The sequence below is a fragment of the Haliotis cracherodii genome, unplaced genomic scaffold (assembly GCF_022045235.1).
Source record: "Haliotis cracherodii isolate W230 unplaced genomic scaffold, xgHalCrac1.p SCAF_12, whole genome shotgun sequence".
Classification (NCBI taxonomy): Eukaryota; Metazoa; Mollusca; class Gastropoda; order Lepetellida; family Haliotidae; genus Haliotis; species Haliotis cracherodii.
In genome coordinates, this window is record NW_027266267.1 from 12555126 (window position 1) to 12580835 (window position 25710).

Genomic DNA, 25710 nt, shown 5'->3' on the forward strand with positions numbered 1-25710 from the left:
TCTTTTTTCTTCAAATTGTTGCAATTCTGGTAATGATATATGTAAATAACGTTGCATCAGTGAGATTATAACAAAATTCTACTGGTATTGATCCAGGAAATGATAACACTACTTAGGAATAGCAAGGAATCACATGAAAATAACATGATATCCTCATTATTACAACCCATATAAACTGACAACCAAAAGAATATGCAAAGATTTATACATTTATACACACTAATGCTCTATGCAGAAAATGATACACGTGCACGGCAGGTATTTTTTTGTATAAAATGCGACAAGATGAAAACTACGCATCAGCAGCCAAAACTACACTCGCAATACGGGCACATAAAGGATGACGGCATCTTAGACACTCACACTGATGAAAAAAAGCCACTTAAATGCCTCGACTGACACCCGAACAACACGAGCGGGCCCTGAGTATGATACAGATGGGAGCTACCCATGCCCACATTTCTAGAACGTTTGGTTGCTCCCTAACCTAAAGCCACGCTACAGACAGAACGGTACAGACAGGTACAGGGTAACTACGCCCAATTAAGATCGATACTTGCGTGATTTCTACGAGTCCTGACAGTGACTTCATCAGCGATAAATGCATTAAGGTATGTGGTTATCGACTGGCAGTGCCTCAGCGTTCAAGGCATTAGGGCTTACAGAACTTACAAAGGACAGTTATTGACAGAAAAACATTGTCGTCAGAGATTGAGATGCATCCTGAGATTACGTCGCTGGCAGCGACTTGATTGGCAGAGGGTCGACCTGACTCATGAAAGCCGGTTCTGTCTGTTCAGAGCTGATAACAGACGGAAGGAAATAATGGACGGCGAGATGTTGCTTTCAGGAGGTCGTGCTTTATTGTTGAGGGGTTCTCACTGGTCATCGTTAACGGTAATTTGACCGTTCAGCGTTACATGGATGACATTCGTCGTCCGATTCGTTCGATTATTTCTACAACAGACCCAACTCGACACGAATCGTACAGAACCTCCTTGCAGACAGCAAGGTCAACGTGTTGCCATGGTCTGCACGCTACCCGGACGTGTCCCCCATTGAACACCTCTGGGGTGTCATGGAACGTCGTGATCGACAGCGACCACATCCTCCAGCCAACCGACAAGGACTGGTCCATACTCTCCAAGAAGAATGGCGACGTATCCTAAGTGATGTCATCAGACGAATGACTTTGCCTGTGCGCTGGAGAGATTTTACGTATCTTGTAGCAGGGGTTGGTCAAATACGCTATTGATGTGACGTGTCATTGAACTTGTGCAATTTTAGGTGTGTGTGGCCTTTGTCCATTAAGTTGAAATCTTGTTTTTGCTACAACAACTTCTGCTGATCTTGTCAATACATTTTATTTCATGCATCTATTTTGTTTCTGTTTTTTAAACTAGGGTGATTTGAAACCATGGTTAGTGTCTTTTGGCTGTCAGCTTAGAATCATAGGCGAGTGAATAAGCTGGGCCAAGTGTTGTCGATAAGAAGGGGCTTATTGTGGAATTCCACATGGTAACCAGGTGGACAATCGATGCCACCAGATCTAACATGAGAACCAAAACAGCACGCCGTTTTCTGCTTTCACGAATAGTCGTGTTTGCTGCACCACGCACTGTCGTTTTGGCCAGTTGATGCATTATTATGCTTTATATGCATGATTTCTTAAATGATTTTGTTTTAATGTTTTAAAATATATTGGTTATACGTTTTTAAACCCTGTATTATCTGATGATTATAATATTGTTTTAACTTATTTGGTAATATTTAAATTAAACTGCTCATTAATAAACAAACAAAAATGTAAAAAAATATATCAAGGCAGATGAATGCATTTATGTGTTTATTTAGATGTGTTTACTTTTCACAGTCTTAAAATATGCCGCCTGCCTGACTGTCTGTCTGCATTTCTGTCCGTTGCGTAGTTAACACAAACACCCTCTTGCGGACGTAATTTAATATCTTGTAACACCATGCAAAATATTTCTCCACAACCTCCCATAAACAACTCTAAATTGCCCCGCAAACTCACAGGGTTTCAAAATGTAATCATCCCATGGTTTATGGCGTTAAGTTTTCCAAGAACAATAAGCAACCTCGATCCCAATCACTGTGTGGTGAGCGAACGCGTTAACATCCAGGTAATCCAACCACCTTATCCCTTTTTGTGCCAATGACCAATTGTATGGTCCCTCACTATGCAGCCCCTTAGTGCCACTGTTCCCAATAAATGTCAAATGTGAATCAAGATGTCACTGAGTGCACATAATCAACTTTATAACAGTCATCATTCCAATCATCTCAGGTTAACGTAGTGGTACTCATAGTTTACACAGTGCTATAGACCCGTGAAGATTCCGGGGTTGAATAGGTCTGGAACTGGAATATTGCTGCGTGCGGCGTTAAACAACAAACCAACCAACCAACACAGTGCTATAGATGCTGAGATAAGACAGTGGTTACTTCGTTCCTTTGACATATTTAAACTTCAACCGAATGACGGCTCTCTTGGTTATTGGATATATCTTTAATATTTTCCTTCCGTAGGTGAATTTGTACTGACGAGCACACCATTAACAGCAACAGATGGAGAACTCTTCACCTTGATCTGTAGCATCCGTGATGAATCTACAATAAACATTGGATGGCTTCAGAACAACAAATCAATGGTCGTTACTCAAAATACCCCTAATTGTGATAAACAGGCACTCGCCTATGGGGTGGACATCATTAGCCGTATCAACGTGAGTTGCAGTACCAGGGCCCATAGTATGACGTTTAGATTTAACTCCACCACAGACCAACGATCAGCGTGGCAGTGCGGGAGAATTGTTAGCGATACAGCTATATACCCGAGAAGCAACATATATACAATAGGTGGGTATGGCATGATCACTGTATTGTGCCATATTTCTTTAGCAATAAAGTGCATTGTCACAAACGTTGTCACCGATGGCCATAAATTATTTAAAAAACGAGACTATGCGATAAGACCCAAAAGACATGACATTGGATTAACATATTACAAATCGTTGTGTGAATATATTGATGTATTTGTAACGTTGTTCTATTTTACCTTCACTATTAACTTCATTCAGCTATGTGAGCTACTAAAATGAATGGCCTGGTCAAACGATATACACAGAGATAAGCTCTTGTCCTACAGGTGCGGAGGAGCATGACCAAACATCAAGTCCTCTCATGTCAACACAGTCATTGTCAACAACGACCCGATATATGGAGACTACATCGGATCCTGATACAGTGACGCTAAAGAAAGGTAGTGCTCTTTCAACTGAGAATATGTAAAGATAAAGAACATTGTCGCAAACATAATCATTAATCACTATAACTTAGTAGAAGAATATGAGTATGCGAAAAGACTCATTTCAGTGACAGGCACGAGGCATTGGAAAAAACATTCCAGAAAAGTCTGCATCAGGATTAACATATTACCCAACAGATAAATCGTTGTCTAAATTTATTTAACATATTTAGAACCGGGATCTGTTCTTCACTTTGTATTCAAGGAAATGTAGCACTTATCTTGTAAAAGGATTTTTTTAGTGTCAAGTTGTCAAGCACATATTACTTGATGTTTCCATTGAACATTCCCCAACATGAAGTCAGTGACGTATTTATTTCAACACAATCGTTATCAACAACGACCCGATACATGGAGACTACATCGGATTATGAGACAGTGACACCAAAGAAAGGTTATTCAAACTCTCTGAAAAGTGCATGATGTACAAGAAAACAGAACACTGACCAAACACTGGAATAAACATTATACAATATATAGTTACGGGGATATGCTTAATATATAGTTCAAGAAAATAAATTGATTCTGAAATTGAATAATATATCTCCTCGATTTTAAGGTCATGATTCACAACTTGGACATTCATGTAATTATTGACTGTTTTGGGGGAACATAATTCTCATACTTCTGTTTCTGAATGAGAACAGCACACAATAATTCTTCAGCTAACAGGTGCTAAAAGAACAACTTTTGTTTAACCGGAAATAACGCGAACACTGTGGCATGGCTTGCTGACTATCAACGTATACGCGTCTTGAATATGCTGCAAACAGAAATGGCGAAAAGTTTCCAGACATTTTTTATGTACTTAAAAACACAATATCATCTCTTTGGAGACGTTCAATACGTCAAGTCAACCATTTTGGTTTGAGGTATCAACGGAATCGATACCAAACTGCCGCATTAACAGCTCTGTCCAGTTAGTGGCCGAATAGTACGCAAGTGTTTGAGGGAGCGCAACATACGGTCCCAACGTCCAGCGATACGCCCAATGTTACTCCCTCGTCACCGTCAGGCGCGCCTAACTTGGTGAATACAGCATTCGAAGTTCAGAAGACCAGATTTGGACAATATACTGTTCACAGGTGAGTCCAATTTCATCTGGGCAGCTCTAATGACCGTTCAAAGGTTTATTTTATTGAACGTTGTCACGTTTGACGTAGGAGTATAACGTTATAGGTTGGCGTCACAACTCATTTGAGAACACAGCTAATCATTGTTAATGGCAATTGGAAAGGCGCTCGCTATAGGGACGCCATTGTTCGAGTTTTTGAGGACGTATTAAGGCAACATATCATTGCTGTACCGCCATGGCCGGCTGTTTCTCCAGACCTCTTATCCATGAGAAGATGAGAATGTATGCGATGGAGCAACACCTACGACAGGTCCAGAACATTAGCACTAATTATGGAGGATTTCGTCAAATTCAAAAAGAGATTAGAAACGGGTGATGAAACATGGGTCTACCTCTATTATCCCGAGTCAAAACGTCATTCCATGTAATGACACCATTCCACTTCTCTGGCAACAAAGAAATCCTCGCCTTAGAGATTCTATCAAAGCAAAGCGTCAAGGATGTGCTGACAGTTGGAGTTCTATAATTTCATGACAATGCCTCTTCTCAGACCTTTCGACATGTAAAGGATGCTGTGCGACAATGTGCGTTCGAAGAGCCTCCTCACCCTCAATACTCGGCAGACCTGTCACCAAGTGATTTCCTAAACTGAAAGAACACCTTCGTGGAAAGCACTATGACGACAACGATGACCTGAAAGCTTCCTTGAATGGGGTTTTCAGGGTGGTTTCAGAAAGCGTCTTCCTGACTTGAATTGAAAAGCTTCACTATCGATGTGAGAAGTGCATTGATCAATATGTGATCAATCTTTTCAAAGTTATAGTTATATAGTTGCACTATTGTTTTCTTATGAAGTAGATGAATGGAGACATGCAGCTATTGTTAGTTGTGAGTGAGCAGTCAGTTTTTATATAACCATGAAGCACACGTTATTGCTTAGCGTATTCTATGTTTACTCATATGGCTTGATGTATCAAATATTCACGCTGTACAAAAGTCCTCATACCTCACTACACCGAAACTGGGTCAACGTTTCCAACATGTCCCCATGACATACTTGACCTGCCTTTGACCATTGAGCCCGACTAACACAAACGTGTTTAGTGGAATAATTTAGAGTTAGGAATGTTTTTCAAAAACATTTTCATAATGATTTATGCAGTTTGTGTGTACAAATATCATTATACATATGTGATACAAAGATAAGGTTCCTTTTAGTAATATGTTTACATCTTTCCCAATCCCCATGTTACATTCTCAACCCAAAACAAGTAAAGCAACATATAATATAATTACATTTAGAAATTTGAGATCTATAGGAATCATTATACAGGCAAAGTATGCAGCAACATTGTCGCACCGTCTGTTCATAGTATGTGATGCAAAAGCGTCATGTGTTTACAGACCATGTTATTATTGATGTATTGACCCTTGATCCATCTCAGATAGAAAAGGTAACGAGTGCTTAGCTCTCTGCAGAATAAGTCACATCAGCTGCGTGGGAAAACGGATCACGTTGTGATGGAAACTCCATTTCCATTTAGATTTCGCCAATCACAGGCTGAGACACATCGAATACACTGGATTCATCTCGCGGAGTTGTACCAGTTTTAAGAATGTCAAAAGTCCTTATGCGTTCTTCACGTTGTACACGACGCATTTCCAGTCTGATCACAAACAACATAAAGCCAACGTTGAAAACTTTCGTGTTACTGTAGATAATGAGAATCAAGAATACTCGTGGCTCAGAGTGATCCATATGTTTCATAATTCCTTACTGTTTTAGAGAATATATTTGGATTTGGAAATGGAAATTAGTCAGGGATATCTTTACCTTTGAGTCCGTAACACGCATTATCTAAAAAAAAAGCATCCAACATATTGCATTTAATGAATACACAACTTGAAGTCAATAAGTCAGCTCTGTGTTCAGTAAACTCGCAATCAATACTTATGTCATACAATACTCATTTTATACTGCAGGCCCCTTAAACCCACAACCACTCAATGTCGAATGTAACACTCTAGCCGTGATAGCAGGAAGCACAATAGGAACCCTCCTTCTTACCCTGCTGATTGAAGGACTAGTTCTGACTGTCCTCTACAGGAAGGGGTTCAGGTTTGGAAACATATTAAAAGGTATGTTGTTAAATCTCAGTAGTATTGTAGTATATTTCAAACAGTGGTGTGGCGATATTTAGTGAAGGGATGTTTCACTCCAAAGTGATGTTAATTATTATCGATGACTGTTGTGCGTGGACGTAAACGTTACCAATGCATCTAAATCATTATTGACTAAGAACGAGCATATCCAGTAGGTTTTTGATATATATGTATACACAATTAATGATATCATTAGTTTCTCACTTTTGCAATATTTCCTAAATGTCCTCGTCATCATTTTGTGATGTATATATTACAGGTACTTAATAAACATTCTCTGCTTTTCAGGAACTGCTTCACAACCAAGGTACCGTAAATGTACTAATGTACTAATAGCACGTTTTGAAATAATTTGCTTTCAAAATAAGTTAAATGTCTCTTATAATGAGAAAGAAACATAATGCTTTAAGGGCGATCGTTTCATTAATTAATTATATAAACCAACCTAACTTACTTTTGTAGCACCAGAAATCCAGAAATTGAAGAAATGGAAAACAAAGAATATTCATCCTTGGGTAGGTTGAAGTCAGCGTTGCTCGTCAGATACATTGCAGTGGTCACAATTATGCCTGGAACTATTTCGCATTGATACCGATATTAAATGTTCGTATTGATTTCTTAAAGTCATATAATCGGAATTGTGAATTGAACCTGATTATGGAAATGGTTTTGTCGCTTTTTTATAGATCACATCAGTGGTCCGACTCAGAACTCAGGCGTGGATAAAGAGGGATCGGGAAAACAACCTTACACACAGTTGAAGATTTACCAGAATACAAACGGTAAATGACTACTGTGGCATTTTTATATACTATGGCAGTTCTCAATCACTCTCAACTCAGTGAAGGTACTGTACGGATACCGGCATGATATTAAACGTTGTGTTACCCTCAGAAGTGTTACAACTTTTGAATTTTTGTTTTGTAAATGCGTTTCCAATCCAATTTTCAGTCGAAGCCAAAGCAAAGACAAGTACCTACGAAGATATGACAGAGCCGCCTTCTGTGTCTTACGAGTCCATCAACGCATCTCCATATCAGAACACCCGCTTTCAACATTAGGGTAGCTACTATCTAAAATAGCTATGCCCTAGAAAACAAAATGTAAGCTTACATAATAAACTGTATACACGAAGCGATTTTAGTCTCAAGCAGAAGCATATGCTTTCTTCTCTGTTCTATTGAAGAATTTTATCAAATCTGACACTTTCCGTACTGTATTCATGTTATACCATGACATTATGGTATTAACCTTTTATTTCCAGATTCTGGGAGTACACAAAGAAGCATGAAAAGTTATGACATCAAAGGACAGTTATACATAGCTCGGGAACAGATAAATGTCTTTACCTTTAGTTTACTTTTAATGTTAATAGATGACGGTTACCTTGGATAATATACATATGTTATTTTATGTTATCATATCTGCTTGTCAGAATCCTGATCAAATATTGTGAAGGGTAATACACTTCTCAGCCGAGGCATAAATCTCTTATACCCCACCACGAGCACTACAGGCTGCACGTGCATTTCTGAGAAACAGAATAAATCCCTAAAACACTGCTTCAAAACAAAAACCGCACGCTATTTCCGAGCCACAACTTATAGTTTTAGTAACTATGTAAACATAGCATAACAAATTGTTATGTGTCACAACACTTTTCATTGGAATATACGCGTTTTGGTAACTTTCTGGTACTGTTGTTGATATATTAAATTACTGTCTCATTTATAAGTTTGTTTACAAAGAGTGGATATCTTATAATGCAGGTTTATTTATTGAAGCAAAATAACATTGTGTAAACTGGTGAATGATTCATCGGTCGCATAACATTTTGTGTTCTAGATCTTGGTCCAGTAAGTATAGTTTCATTTAGAATCGCCAAACCTTTGCAAAACATGCGTACAGATGAATACTGACAAGTGTACTTTGTGTGTTTTGGGTATAATAGATGAACTGATGAGGAGATTTAAATATTAAATAATTAAATTTTCATTGTGTTCATTGAAATTCCCGCATTTTGATTAGCTGAAATGGTCACGTGTTATTGCATTCATTTTCCCAATATATATTGGCATACATCCCATATTGATGTGTTTATGTGAGGACTTGACTATGAAGTAGTCAAAGCCAAATGGTCGCAAACACTGTTCATGATACAGTGTATTTACGATACGGAAACACACTCGTGTAATGATCACTGGTTATTTAATAAATGTATTCCCTGTGAACACATGGTGTAAATTACTTCAGTGAGGGTCTCGTCAATGATACGTGAGTGTTGGACAGATTCTCTTGGGCTGGCAATGAAAGCGTATCACAATCTCCTTATTTCAGAACGACAAAGGGAGTCAAATGATATTTCTCCAGAAATACACAACTTTCTTGTTAGACGGGAAGCCCACTTACGTAATGTTACACCTAACTACACGTCCTTGGACTAGCACCCGTTACACTGAGTGAGCACATTGTCATACTGTCGAAGAGCATATCGACCTTGTCAACTTGAGTTTTCGGTCACAACTTAAAGTCGACTACCCCTCAACGCTGTAATATATCCACAGATGGTTTAACAAAGACGATTACTGGATTAAAAATACTGGATTTTTGGTGTCGGGCTGGCAGATGCAATGCTTCATTTCACCACAACGAATAAGGACAAATAATGCAGAGCGTGATGATATCTGCAAAAACGGTGCACTGTGATATATACTGTTGTGAATAAATAAACTTAAATATCAAAGACTTCCAGCTACAATGTATGCTGAGTCTGCTAACGAAGCACTACTGACACAGCACTGTTGTCAACTACCCACACCAATATTGTACTATTATCTATTAAAAGCTGATTGCCTTTCTCAAATTGTCTTCAATTGTTGCAAGGTAGATGTAGATATATTTTACAAATAAAATATATTTAACAGAAAGTTCATTTCAACAGGCAAACTTTTTCATTTATAACGTAAACTTTTTCAAATGTTATTTGCAACAATAAGTCATATTGTGTATCATCAACAAATGTCCCTCTGAAAGTTAACAAGATTTTAATGCTATCTTATGTGCCACAATATCCGGATATAATTCTAGTGTATACAAATACCATATAGCGAGTCAGGCTATTGAATAATATTTTGCAGCACAATTTGTTAAACAGAACGTGGTGGAAAGGTTAACTTGTTGAATAATAGTAAATTTTACATTTATTTTAGATTATAAACTTTTTTACATTTTTTTTTATCGTAAACGCAAAAAAGATCATTTGTTGGTTTAAGTGTTTGACTCTCAATAAATTTATGTCAATGTCGATGTTGATGTCGGTTGATTGCCGATCTCGCACTTTTAGGTGAAATTTGTGATACTCAGCAGCTTGATTATGGGTTATTTTCAGATCTTTAAGAAATGTTCTTTGGTAGGCTTAAGCATACGATTTTCTTAATGGCATGCGTAGTTTTTCAGGCGTAAACGGTTTCATGTCGGTGTGATAGTGCTAATTTCATCTCCTCAGTCTGGAATTTTTACACATTTTATTTAAGTATGTGTGAATTGTGAATGCTAAAATTGATTTTGTTGTTGTTCTTTTATCAGTAAAGAAAAATATACACAATTTACTACAGTCTTACATGATGTGCATCTGAACCAGGCAGCTAATTGTAAATTTGTATGACAATCACATCGTTTCTTTGAATGTCAGGTCGAGAGTAGGTCAAGATAACAAAATTTTCGTTTATCCTTTTGATATATATATAATTTTGTAATTGCGTACTTGGCTTGCCCGATCCCGTCGATTCTCGGTATTGCGTTCACATTTGCATGATATAGCCACAGGAAAAAATATATATTAGAGATCAAGTGATACGGTACCTTGGATCATTTTACAACCTCATTTGGTGATCGTTTTGGTTGCGACAGTTCTCCAAATCTTTTAGATCAGTTTTAGTTAGTTTTCTGAATCTTTGCTCTGCTAGGGATTGTAGTTTGGGTGGTTCACGTTCCATTTGGAAGGCTCTCGAGTGAAGCTTCTGTCATAAATGTTCTCGCCGTTATAGCGCCGACCATTGTATCAGATCGAAATCTTCATCAACACAATCCTATATTTCCTAAATTCACAATGTATTAAAGACATCAGAATTCATGTCGAAAACAGTCTTAATGTTACTGGTGTTACTGTTATAGGCCATAGCTAAGCTGTAGGAGGCGACATACGGGCCAATAGTAATATGAACCCCGAGCCGTCACACACAGGTTACATCCCACCATATAACCCTCGAGATCGGTTGACAACGAATTTATCTCACCGACAATCATTCATTCAGACCCTGAATAGATAATGCTCTGTCTAGCTTGAACAAGCTAGGTTGTCATGAACGGGGAGTATGATCTTTATAGGGCTTTTGCAACAATCTAATAGGGTTTATACAAAGCGGATGCAACAACGTAGCAGGGTTTTATACAAGAGCACAACAGGGCGTATGTAAATACGTAGCAGGATTTATACAACAGCACAACATTGCGTATGCAACAACTTAGCAGGGTTTATACAACAGCACAACATTGCGCGTGCAACAACTTAGCAGGATTTATAAAACAGCACAACAGGGCGTATGTAAATACGTAGCAGGATTTATACATCAGCACAACATTGCGTATGCAACAACTCAGCAGGGTCTATACAACTGCACAACAGCACGTATGCAACAACTCAGCAGGGTCTGTACAACTGCACAACAGCACATACACAACAACTCAGCAGGGTTTATACAACTGCACAACAGCAGGTACACAACAACTCAGCAGGGTCTATACAACTGCACAACAGCAGGTACACAACAACTCAGCAGGGTCTATACAACTGCACAACAGCAGGTACACAACAACTCAGCAGGGTCTGTACAACTGCACAACAGCACGTACACAACAACTCAGCAGGGTCTATACAACTGCACAACAGCACGTATGCAACAACTAAGCAGGGTCTATACAACTGCACAACAGCAGGTACACAACAACTCAGCAGGGTCTGTACAACTGCACAACAGCACGTACACAACAACTCAGCAGGGTCTATACAACTGCACAACAGCACGTATGCAACAACTAAGCAGGGTCTATACAACTGCACAACAGCACGTACAAAACAACTCAGCAGGGTTTATACAACTGCACAACAGCACGTATGCAACAACTAAGCAGGGTCTATACAACTGCACAACAACGCGTATGCAACAACTCAGCAGGGTCTATACAACTGCACAACAGCACGTATGCAACAACTAAGCAGGGTTTATACAACATAACAGCGGGGTCGATGCAACAACTTAGCAGGGTTTATACACCAGCACAACAGGGCATATGTAACAACCTAGCAGGGTTTATAAACTAGCACAACAAGGCGTATGTAACAACCTAGCAGGGTTTATACAACTGCACAACAGCACGTACACATCAACTCAGCAGGGTCTATACAACATAACAGCGGGGTCGATGCAACAACTTAGCAGGGTTTATACACCAGCACAACAGGGCATATGTAACAACCTAGCAGGGTTTATAAACTAGCACAACAAGGCGTATGTAACAACCTAGCAGGGTTTATACAACTGCACAACAGCACGTACACAACAACTCAGCAGGGTCTATACAACTGCACAACAGCACGTATGCAACAACTCAGCAGGGTATATACAACTGCACAACAGCAGGTATGCAACAACTAAGCAGGGTCTATACAACTGCACAACAACGCGTACCCAACAACTCAGCAGGGTTTATACAACATAACAGCGGGGTCGATGCAACAACTTAGCAGGGTTTATACACCAGCACAACAGGGCATATGTAACAACATAGCAGGGTTTATACACCCGCACAACAAGGCGTATGTAACAACCTAGCGGGGTTTATACACCACCACAAGAGGGCGTATGTAACAACCTAGCAGGGTTTATACACCAGCACAACAGGGCGTATGTAACAACCTAGCAGAGTTTATACACCAGCACAACAGGGCGTATGCAACAACCTAGCAGGGTTTATACACCAGCTCAACAGGGTGTAAGTAACAACCTAGCAGGGTTTATACACCAGCACAAAAGGGCGTATGTAACAACCTAGCAGGGTTTATACGACCGCACAACAGGGCGTATGTAACAACCTAGCAGGGTTTATATACCAGCACAACAGGGCGTATGCAACAACCTAGCAGGGTTTATACACCAGCACAACAGGCCGTATGTAACAACATAGCAGGGTTTATACACCAGCACAACAGGGCGTATGCAACAACCTAGCAGGGTTTATACACCAGCACAACAGGCCGTATGTAACAACCTAGCAGGGTTTATACACCAGCACAACAGGGCGTATGCAACAACAAAGCAGGGTTTATACACCCGCACAACAGGGCGTATGTAACAACCTAGCAGGGTTTTTACACCAGCACAACAGGGCGTATGCAACAACCTAGCAGGGTTTATACACCAGCACAACAGGGCGTATGTAACAACCTAGCAGGGTTTATACACCAGCACAACAGGGCGTATGCAACAACCTAGCAGGATTTATACACCAGCACAACAGGGCGTATGTAATAACCTAGCAGGGTTTATACACCAGCACAACAGGGCGTATGCAACAACCTAGCAGGGTTTATACACCAGCACAACAGGGCGTATGTAACAAACTAGCAGGGTTTATCCACCAGCACAACAGGGCGTATGCAACAACCTAGCAGGGCTTATACACCAGCACAACAGGGCGTATGTAACAACCTAGCAGGGTTTATACAGCAGCACAACAGGGCGTATGCAACAACCTAGCAGGGTTTATACACCAGCACAACAGGGCGTATGCAACAACCTAGCAGGGCTTATACACCAGCACAACAGGGCGTATGTAACAACCTAGCAGGGTTTATACACCAGCACAACAGGGCGTATGTAACAACCTAGCAGGGTTTATACACCAGCACAACGGGGCGTATGTAACAACATAGCAGGGTTTATTCACCAGCACAACAGGGCATATGCAACAACCTAGCAGGGTTTATACACCAGCTCAACAGGGCGTGAGTACCAACCTAGCAGGGTTTATACACCAGCACAAAAGGGCGTATGTAACAACCTAGCAGGGTTTATACACCAGCACAACAGGGTGTATGTAACAACCTAGCAGGGTTTATACACCAGCACAACAGGGCGTATGCAACAACCTAGCAGGGCTTATACACCCGCACAACAGGGCGTATGTAACAACCTAGCAGGGTTTATACACCAGCACAACAGGCTAGGGCGTATGCAACAACCTAGCAGGGTTTACACAACACCAAAGCAGCTGTGACGCGGTGGCTTGTGAATGCGACAATTTCGATACCAACGTATGAACGATCACACGAATAACTGTCTCGACACGCGTGTATCTACATGTACCAACTATGACGCAAAAGTTAGATAACGGATTTTGAATACCAGTTCTGTAGCTTTTCTTGTTTTCCTAGAAATGCGTAATTCAAAAATAAGTTTTATATTTCCAAAGTCTTCTCAGAAAGTCAATAGAGCTAAACAGCAACTGGTTAATGCGCATGGAAAGATAACTAGTTTTACGTTTGTCAATGGGCGTCATCTGTATGCATATTCAACGACAGAAGGCTACATACGTTATTCATTTCGTTATTTATGGCTAGACGCAATCTATATAAACGTTACGTGATAGGTCTCTTTGAAGGCTGCAGTACGAACTGGAAATAGATGAAAATGGATACTCTGAAGCCATCAACATTAATAGTTCAAGTTAATACTGGGGGCACGGGTGGCCTAGTCGTCTAAGGCGCCGCGATTCGCTGTGCAGAGTTGCGTCCCTTGGGCACGCCAGAAATCTATGGTTGTGGGTTCGAATCCCGGTTCGCCCCGATTATGTTTCTAGGTTTGTCAGCACCATACCCGTGCTCGTGGGTTTCACCGAAGTGGTAAACGTCTGAGACCTGCATCACTTCGGGCTTTCCTCCCACATTAAGCTGACACGCTGCGATATAACTGGAAAACTGTTAAAAGCGCTCACTCACTCAAGTTAATACACATAAAAATACTTGTAAACCAAGGGACGCAACTCTGCACATCGTATTGCGTATCTTGGATGACAAGGAAACCTGAGTCAATAGAGATAATGCCACAAAGGTATTATAACCATACAGTAAGGTGATATGCATACCCAATGTCCCTGCACTATTTGTTTATGTCCTCTAATGTCGATATTTATGAATATGGGCTTAAACATCCTCGCTTGAAAAGATAAGATAATATAATGGTCATTTTTTTACCCAATCGAAATGTAAGCAAAAATAAAGTTGTGAAATAGTTGACTCGTATCAAAATGATCAGATGTTCACTATCGTTTGTTCAAGTGGTTGATAGCTGGCCTTTCTGCTTGCGCTTGCAGGCTGTTGGACGTTTCGCTTTTTGCCCTTAAATGTCGATATTAATAAATATGTACTTAAACGTCATCGCTTCCTTTTCTTGGAAAATAAAGCGTGTTCGTTTTTTTAGCCTGTGCCGTTTTAACAGGATGTAAATGATGGCAAGTTTATGTGGCTCGAAAGCCGAAAGTGATGCCAGTGAGAAAGGACCATCAACATGGCCTATATCGTATTTGAACTTGTTCAATGGATCCTGTTTCATTGGTATTCTAGAAGTTGGTGGATAAGAAAACGTATAACTTTGAGGATAAGTGCATCTGGATTATTGCAGATGTAGATTCTTACACCATTATCAAGTTGGATGATAGGTAAATATGTATGCCCTGTTGTGATAAGCAGAGGTTTAACACTTGGTGATTGGACCCGTGAGGATCCGGGATAGAATAGGTCTTCACCAACCCATGCTTGCCGTAAACGGCGACTATGCTTGTCTTATGTGGCGACGAAGGGGATCGGCTGGTCTGTCTCGCTGACTTGGTTGATGCATCCTGGTTGATTGCGTGGATCGATGCTCATGATATTAACAACTGGATTGTCTGGTCCAGACTCGATTATCACAATACTGGTATGTTTATTTTGGCCAATGGTACAGGGTTTTGCAAAGCGGCGATACATGGCGGCAACCGACCAATCAGACAGCTCGATTATTTAACGAGTAAATATAATTTAGTACATATGAAAATCGCCAACTGATATGATGGACCTTAATCGTCTGTTTAGTATCTTCAAGTCGGTATTAGAGGTTTTTTTGTTTCTTTGTTTGTTTGTTGTTTAACGCCACACTCAGCACAATTCTAGCTATATGACGGCGGTCTGTAAATAATAGAGTCTTGACCAGACAATCCAGTGATTAATATCATGAGCATCGATCCACGCAATTCGGATGCATCAACCACGTCTGCGAGCCTGACCACCCGATCTCTTTAGTCGTTTCTTAAGACAAGCATAGTCGCCTTTTACGGCATGTATGGGTTGCTGAAGACCAATTCTACCCCTATAAGTATTTGACAGTATTTAAAATTCGCACCACTCCTAATATATCCCACCTTTGCCGATGTTGACTATTATACTTTTTTATAATTATAAGAAGCAGGTTCGAAATACCTTCGCGACACACCTTTCCGAAAAAAATCCTGAAATCAATAGTACAGTTAGCTCCACAATATTTGAAGTGTAATTCAAGATAATGTAGGCATGAACACTTGACAAACAACTGTGCATTCCTGAAACATAATGGGTGGTTTTAGCGGTAGAGTGGCTTCACAGATGTGAGTTAGTAGTTTTCAATGGAAAACGTTCCTTAGAGACACATAGGTATGATTGAATCAGTTACTGTTCCTGTGAGTGTTAATCATGAAGCGGGGGCTGCGGGTGGCCCCAACCATGTAAGGCACCGCGAATCCCTGTGCAGAGTTGCTTCTCTTGGGCACGCCAGAAACCTATCGTTGTGGGTTCAAATCCCGGTTCGACCTGATTATGTTTCTAGGTTTGTCAGCACCATACCCGTGCTCGTGGGTTTCACCGAAGCGGTAAACGTCTGAGACCTGCATTACTTCGGGTTCTCCTCCTATACTAAGCTGACACACCGCGATATTACTATACTACGGTTAAAAGCGGCGTTAAACCAAACTCACTCACTCAGTCAGTTCGACCTAAAGAGAAGAAGGCATGTCGCTATAGTGGAAGCGACCTTGTTGGAATACAGATGCGACAACGTGTATTATTGATGCATGGGTGACTACAGCGTTACTACATTTACGTGTACACGGGCAAAAATTATGTTCCTGCTTTTGTGTGTAATACTATCACATGAATATATCACGCCCTATTGACTGTCGAGACTACTTCCCCCTTGCACACACGTGTCCCGGGAAAAGAGATAAGCTAGTGTATTAAACAAGTTAGACCGGTATTTAAGTTTAGTAACCTAACTCAGACAGAACGGTTACGTTGACACAAGGGTGGTCGATTGAAACAAGCTGTAGCGGAGAACATATTTTGATACATGCTTCCTTTCTGCAAAGAACCTTTCCCACTCGTCAGCTGCAAATCTTGTCAGAAGGAAAGAGTATTGATTGTTGACTGAAACTGGTGTAAATGGAAATAACGTTTCATGTCCTGCTTATGCTGTTGGTAAAATTGAGTTTTTCTGTACTACACTGGCGTTGATATATAGTTGTCGACCATGAAGCCAGGTTTTGTTGAAACTTGTCAGAACACAAGAAGAAGGTTATAGTGCTGCTTACGACATCCTGTTTGTTTTCAGGTTTCAGATGTGAGTTATGCAGGAAGGATATATAGGAAGACATACACTGGAACGTGTGACGCGACAATGAAGACCTGGTGGAATATAATGATATGTGTGTGTACAGGAGTTATCCATGGAGCGGATCATGTCAAGGGCAAGTATATGCATGTACATATAACCAAGATGATTGATTACCCTCAAAGTAGACAGCATGATTCGCATAGTGTTAGACGTTCTGAGGCACCCTAGTGGTTGAGTCGTTTGCACGCCACGCGCAAGGTCCGGGTTCGATTCCCGACATGGGTGAAACCCATTTCTGGTGTCCCCCCCCCGTGATGTTGTAAGAATATTGCTAAAAGCGGCGTAAAACTATACTCACTCACTGATACAACATTCACAACAATTTGTACTTAATAAATGGATAAGGCCCGTCCCTCCCCGAACCATTTACTGTCACATGATTGCATTCATCACATTGATTTACTCGATATGTTGATATGTGGCAGGGTATCGTTGTGGCATTATAAAATAGTGTATTGCCAGCATAGCAGGAAGGTTTACATGGCCACTTAGTCCGCCTCCTATCAGTTATAACGTGAAACACGTTGACCCTACCCTGACTGTATCAGCAACCATAACAATACCTGCGTGAAACTGAAATCCAATACTTTTCCACAGCACTAAGGACAACTAAATTCGGTATAATATTACAGTTAGCTTTGTAATATGATTTCGTTCCTGTGTCACAACAATGCTCGCGTTTCAGAGGCTTTAAATTGTATAATATCTGAACATGTTCAGGATCTGTATCACATTCTAGAAATATTTAGGCCGCCATAAGATAACGAACGTGTTTCGGATTTAACGGGTAGATTGTAACATTCAGGTTATATTGTTACAATGATTACATATCTGAATGTAATGTTTTGTTTATAAATTGCTGTGTTTAAAGAGCATGTCAGTGTTTCTAATGAAATGCGGTAAAATGCACGAAAACAAACTCTGATTCCCACTTTGTAGCCATGAAGACATTTCAAAACGACACGGCAATGTCTACCCATGATAAACAGCGCATGTTACTGGAAAAAAACCTTGATATGCATTTTTAATTATGGTTATGTATACATGTATCTGTAGGTGGTCTCACACTATCGGGCTTACCAACACTAGCACGAGATGGAGAAGCACGCTTAAAATTGATCTGCACAATCAGTTCTCAGGGATCATCACCAAACATTGCATGGTTGTGGAACAGTGAATCCAAAGTCATAACACAATATACTGATTCTAGTTGTATGAAACAAAATCCACAATCGACTATCAAGATTGTACAATTGAGCTGCAATGATACGCAACACAGCATCGAGTTTATGTTCAACTCCATGACAGACCAAGGTTCAAAATGGCAGTGCGCGCACATGGAACCCGACGAAACAATCGGCATGAGAAGCAACGTATATACAATAGGTGTGTATGACATAATCGTTGTGTATGACCATTTATACATTGGTAATAATAAAGCATATTTCAACATTGTAATCACAAATGACGTTGAATAAATAGTTTTGAGACCAATTCAAACCCTATTCAATTTGATCTGATTATTATCAGGGCCCTTGCCCCCTCTGCATGCAGTCCAGAAACCGAATGTGACTTCTTCCAAGAAGCGCTGCCTAGTCAAACCCACCCTGAACTTTTCGGAGAATGTAAAGACTCCCAAACACTGAAGCCTTCTAGATTACCCAGATTGTCAGAAGGGCTGTATTCCTGGTAGCAAACCAGGGTACACTCCCAATGTCAGTCAACAGATTGGGAGGTACTAAACCTAAGGCACCGAGAACAATGGGGAGTCGCACAACTTGGTTCTTGGGATGCAAGCGTGACATTGCGAAGGCGAGGTCTGCATATTTGCCATGTTTTTCTTCAATCTTGTCAATCACATCAGTGTCAAAGGGGACGGAAAATTCAATGATATAAATGATTTCATTGGGTTTATCAAAAAGGACAAGATCAGGTTTGTTGGCCTGGAAACGTCTGAGGCTGTAAATGGGCTCATCCCAAAGAATTTTTTATTGATCATTTTACATGACGACCTCTGCATACTCCGGGTCTTACCATGGGTGGACCTCTGTTTCAAAACCACAAGCAGGGCGAAGATGGAATGATCATGTCGCTTAAGATATTATTATTATTATTATTATTATTATTGTTATCATTATTATTATGTCATAAACAACTTTGCTGTGCTGATGAGATAATGGAAACTAGTGCATATCGTAAGCATGTATGAGGGCATATACAAGTTCTGAGTCCAACTAGGAAGAATGTATAGTTCTACCGTGACAATTCGCATGTGTTAAGTACAACACATTCCGTGCGTTTATGCTGATTTTGAACCAATTTTAAGTACTGATAAACACTTGTCATGTTTGTGTACACGCCTCAACTACAAGTCAGTGGTGCAAGTTCTTCTGTCATGACAGGACAAAGGTCTTCGACAACGACCCAACATATGGAGACTACATTGGAGACAGGCACGCTCAAGAAAGGTAGTTCCAATACACATGTATGCTTGTCTTGTTTATATATGTACTATTCGCACTATGCTGATTTTGAACTAATTTTAAGTACTGATAAACACTTGACATGTTTGTGTACACGCCTCAACACCAAGTCAGTGGTAAATATTCTTTCAGCCTTTGCAAGTTCTTCTGTCATGACAGGACAAACGTCTTCGATAACGACCCAACATATGGAGACTACATCGGAGACAGGCACGCTCAAGAAAGGTAGTTCCAATACACATGTATGCTTGTCTTGTTCATATATGTACTATTCGCAGATAACATTGGGAACCGGACCTGATGATTAATCTTAAAAATTCACATCACTTGATAACATTGCAGGATGTGTATCTGAAATAATCCGTATTTAGGGCCGTTACTGTTGCAGTGCTAGTATGTAGCAAAATATCAATCAAATCCCTACATAAACTTTAATCCATGCAAAGCATACCGAACAACATCCAACTAAACATTCTTCTGTCGTTATATCACAAAATACAGAAGCGTTGCCCGTGTATAATCTAGGTTATACCACTCTCCTGTTTGTATTGACCATGTCGGGAAGGACATATACCTAACTACTATTTCTTTGCCGTTGTTTTACGCCGCATTGAGATATATTCCAGCTGTATGACGGCGGTCTGCAAATAATCGAGTTTGGACAAGACAATGTAAAAACATTTAAGCATCGACCTACGGAGATGGTATACGATGACATGCATCAAGCAAGGCTGCGATCTTGAGTAACCGATCCCGTGAGTCACCTCTTACGACAAGCATGGGTTGTTGAAAGCCAAGTCTTACACGGATCTTGAAAGGGGTAACTTTAGTCCTGACAAGAAGACAAAGTCATCAATATCCAATGCTCGTTTAAAAATGTTTTTTGGTGAACACCGTACAAAGCAATATTGCCATTGTGATACGGCGGTCTGAAAATAATCTATTCTGGACCAAACAATCTTAACATTTTGGTATAAGCAAGGTAGGAACGAATCCATTTCGGTCGCCTCCGTTCAACAACCAGCTAAAATGACTGCCTTTTACAGGTTTGGAAAGTGGTTAGCTCAACATCGAACGTCCAGGTAGCTCTGTGGATAGTCCGTGATGTGGTAGCACCATACTCATACACATATTCGCTGCAATTCATGATACGTCACATCTGAGGTATCCCGGGGTCACAAGTTGTGCTGATAATATATTTCTATCGTTACAGATGACAGTGGTTCTGAGACACTTTACATCGTGTGTGGGTCAGTAGGTGGCGTTACGTTGCTCACTGTCGTCATAGTGGGCATCGTGTGTTTCAGACAGAGAAGAAAATCAGACCGTGTGTATTTGTGTTGACATAGTACCCGATTACACTTTGACTCAGCAATTGTTTGTAATTTTAGACCATTGACATCAAAAGCATATGGCTTCACATGTCACATAATGCATTTCTGAGGATTCACGAAGTGAAAAAGTTAGGATTTTGATACATTAAACAATTTAACATCAATACCAGATGGTGTTTGAAAAGGTAAACTCCTGACATATCTCCTTCCAGATCAACAAAATGGTATGAAAGGCGAGAGAAAGGTCACAGCGTGAGTGTAACTCATCCTGTTAAACACACGTAATCATGCACAAATCAAAGCATAAATAGATAAGTTTATCTATATGTTTGTTGCATTCAAGTTATATGATGGTGGTCTGTAAATAATTAAGTCTGGACCACACAATCAAGTGATTGGCATCAATGTGCATCCATCCACGCCAATAATAACATGAAATCAACCAAGTCACCTTGTCTGACCACCCGATCCATTTAATCGTCTCTTACGACAAGCAATAGGTAGCGTTTCAAACGGCATGGTCCAGAATAGATTATTTATAGGCGGCCGTCAAATATTTTTCGTATTGATAAGTGCAGGGTTAAACAAGAATCAAACAAACAAACATGTTGAGATTATATCTTCTTACCCGATAAATTACTCGTTTCAATACATTTGTTATTATTAAGTCTTTTGTATTTATCACTTTAACTTCTCGTATTTCTTGTAATGTTTGTGTTCTTTTCGTTCCAGCACATTGGGTTGTCAAAATACGTCAAGACCCGACACAGGTATTAAAAACGCGGTGATAATTAACTGATTTCGAAGGGTAACTGTCGAACTGGGCTTGATTACATGACCATGCAGTATATAATACTTATGTATTTACATGAATGTCATACACGCGGTCATACATGTTAATAGTACAGTTGATAATGATCTGTATTCTGTCAAATCTCCGAAGGTTGCACTTGCCTATCCAAAAGTACGAAATGTTCTGATGTCTGTTTTTTTTTAAAACAAAAAACACCTTCCATGTTTCAGTGGATAATGAGTTGTATGACGGGTCACCTGACATCTCTTCTATCCAAGAATCTCATGAACGGGAGGAAGATTTTATTATGACAGGTGATTACCATAGAACTGATGCTAAACATAGAGCAAATGTTAAAATGATATACGAATACAGTGCAACATACGCCCATTCTCTCATGCTCGTTCTACTACGTATATCTGCTGCCTTTACACTCGTAAATAAATGGTTATGCTGCATAAATTCATGTACACATACCGTTCTTTCACCAGGTGCATACGCAAATGTGGATGTACCAGCAACGAACACACCACAGGATCAGGTTGCGCCTGGTAACGTCAACCTTGAAAACCTGTACGCTAAACCTGACAAAACCAGAATTACAAACGTTCCACACGGTGAGGCAAATCTGTAATGTCTTCCAACTGACCGGATGTTCTTTTATTATAGTTATTTTTTCTGACTCTCTTTTTTATCTATTTTACTCAATTTATAACGTTAAGGACAATGTGGTCATACATGAAGCTGCATATATGTTACGCATTAAATACTCATTGTGGGAACATCAGTTTCAGACATATACGCTGAAGTAAAGAAACCCAAGAAAAAGAAACAAGGCGATCCAATCGTGTCTGGAAATGTCAACACAGGAGACGTGTATGCAAAACCTATCAAGGAGAGAAAGACACACATATAGGTAAATAAAATAAACCCCTTTACATTATTATATGAAATATCTACCTTAGGGCCATTGGGTGACCGTTCGATGTCAAAGATATTATATGAATATCTCCGTTATCTAATGGATAGAGCGTACGTCAAGAGAACTTTCGGTTTGATCTCCGGTTTTGTCATACCAAAAGACTTTAAACAGACGGCGAAAGACATTGTACTTGTTGCGGCCCTGGCCGGTGTCCCGGTATAAAATCGCCTCCGTACAAATTCTCCCCCCGGAGAATCTGTTCTGAAATAAAATCTACCCCGGGCGGATAAATTTCGCGCCCCCCTCAGTATAAAGTCTCCCCCTGATTATTCGGTTTGTTGCAATGTCTTTAAGTACAATATTCTTTAAATAGTTATCTTTAATGTAAGGAGGGTTACTTTAAAAAATATAGATTATGAAATATGGTCATAATGAATTGATATTTCAGCATATTTTATTTGGTAACTGTACCTTCCATCCTAAAATAATTGTAAGACATGTATCATACGAAATAAATTTGAATGAAATGACTTAATGTAACAAATACATGTATGGTTACTGTTGTAACTGAATTCAGAAATCTTATCAATCCTCGCGAACATTCGGTTTTAACACAAACTACGTAAAAACTGTCAACATATCCACGCGCGCCTCCAGCTCAGGCTGTCCGTTATACTCTGATTTAAGATCTAAATTATATTCCTTAATACAGGCTACGATTTGAAAATGGTGTCAGTGTAATATCAGTGGCTAGAATATCATGGTGCAACCTGGTTTCTGTTAAACACCCCCGCACATACAAGTACCTAAATGTATATTTAGGTAAATATATAACCCAGAAATAATAAAGGAGAGAAAGAAATAAATTTAAAAATTCATAGACAAATAAACATTAAAACCTTGAGTTCCCCTATATGCATGCTTTACCTTGGTTACATACGGGTGATCTAAGTTAGAAATATACTGATATAAATTCTTTAAACACGGTAATATCGAACAAGCTTGGATTATCTTTTTTTCAAATGTGCTCCATTTAAGAAAATTATAACGAATTATGTATTTACTTTCCCCCATGTATTTTGCTCTTTTATGTAAAAGCTTTTTACACCTTACACATTTTAATTACAGATTCCTTTGTTTTAATGCAAAACAAACCAGGCTTTACAATGTATTTGGTTTCAACAGATTTTTATACATAAATATATGAATGGGCATTGACAAACAAGCTTTACTGGCTTATGTGTATGAGCCGCCGCCCTTTAGGCTGAGTTTCCATATGTGCGGTTTGCCACGCGGTTTTGGGCACGTTTAGGGAGGCGGTTGAAATGCTATACAAAAACTATGCTTAAACGTTCGGCGACTTAGTTTCCATTGTGCGCGGTTTGGCGCGGTTTCACCAAATGCAGACCGCTAGGGGCTAGCGGTTGGTAAAACCGCGCAGATCGAAACAGTTCATTTATGATTTTGTATTTCCATTGGCGCGGTTAGGACAGCTCAGCTAAAAAAGTGCTCGATAATCTTGAACCGCGTGGTTAGCCAAGCGACTCTAGCCGAGCCAATGGTAAGTTTACAGTGTAAGGCCTAATTTCCTTTGAAAAATACCTTGCATTGCGGTTTGACTAATCAGCATTGATTTTGACTCCATAAACTGTCATAACGTATTCATTAAGTATCAGGGGTCATTTCAACTTGCAAAATGATTCCTGGTTCACGGTAAACCGTGGCTTAAGACAGGGGTGTTTGTTATCTCCCTTGCTTTTTAACTTGTTCATAAATGATTTATTATATACTCTCAACAATCTTAATATTGCTGTAACTGTAGACAATTTTAATATTGCAGCATTAGCATATGCAGATGATTTAGCATTGCTAGCTGAGAATGAAGCTGATCTCAGTTTACTGTTAGATGTTTTACATACTTGGTGTTGCACAAATAAGATAGAGATCAATAAGGAAAAGTCTAAAATTGTCCATTTTAGAAATCCGTCTGTCATACAGACGAAGCATGTTTTTAATGTCGGAAATTTGATTTTAGACATTGCTGCTAAGTATAATTATCTTGGTCTACTGTTCACAGACCACTTAGATTTTACTGAAATGGCACCTGCAGCAGCGAAGTCTGCTAATAGGGCTTTGGGCCTGTTGATATCCAAAGTTTAGACAATAGGCGGTATGCATTTCCAAACCTATTCCAAATTGTACGATAGTATGGTGTGGTCTGTTCTTGACTGCGGGGCGGCTATCTGGGGTAATTATGATGTGTCTGCAATAAATGCTGTACACCATAGAACCATTAGATTTTATTTGGGACTCGGCAAATACGCCCCTAACGTCGCTATAAATGGGGACATGGGATGGATACCGCCTGTTGTCAGACAGTGGAAAAGTGTAGCAAGACAATGGTGTCGCCTTAAGAATATGTCTAGTAGGTTAAACAAACACGTGCTTAACTGGGCTGATAGATACGCTGTAAATGGTTGTAAAAATTGGAATGGTAGGGTAAGAAATAAGTTTACCAATATGGATTTAGGACATCTGTTAAACGCTACAGGTTTTATTGATAAATTTTCTGTTTGTACACAGGTGGAACAATGGTGTAAAAATGAATATGTTACCCGTTGGAATGATATGTTAAGAAAGGAAGAGGGGCGAAATGGGCTTAATAAATTGAGAATGCATCGATGTTACAAACAAGTATATTGGACAGAATACTATGTTTCAAATAAGATGCCCAGAAACTATAGATCGGCACTAGCCAAGTTTAGATGTGGAGTGGCTCCTATTCGAGTGGAAACCGGTCGATACGAAGGTGTACC

At 39.8% G+C, this 25710-nt stretch overlaps 1 protein-coding gene and 1 long non-coding RNA gene across 2 annotated transcripts; both read left to right on the forward strand.

Moving 5' to 3' along the window:
* Positions 1 to 2582: 2582 nt before the first annotated feature.
* Positions 2583 to 7155, forward strand: LOC139457039 (uncharacterized). Its single transcript, XM_071238484.1, has 5 exons — positions 2583 to 2880; positions 3170 to 3283; positions 6387 to 6542; positions 6855 to 6873; positions 7029 to 7155. Exons 1-5 carry the CDS (start codon positions 2670 to 2672, stop codon positions 7153 to 7155), a joined length of 627 nt encoding a protein of 208 aa, XP_071094585.1. The 5' UTR covers positions 2583 to 2669.
* A 107-nt stretch (positions 7156 to 7262) lies between these two features.
* LOC139457560 (uncharacterized) lies at positions 7263 to 8574 on the forward strand. Its single transcript, XR_011652599.1, has 3 exons — positions 7263 to 7348; positions 7518 to 7669; positions 7831 to 8574. It is a non-coding gene; the product is annotated as an uncharacterized lncRNA (long non-coding RNA).
* The last annotated feature ends 17136 nt before the right edge of the window (positions 8575 to 25710 follow it).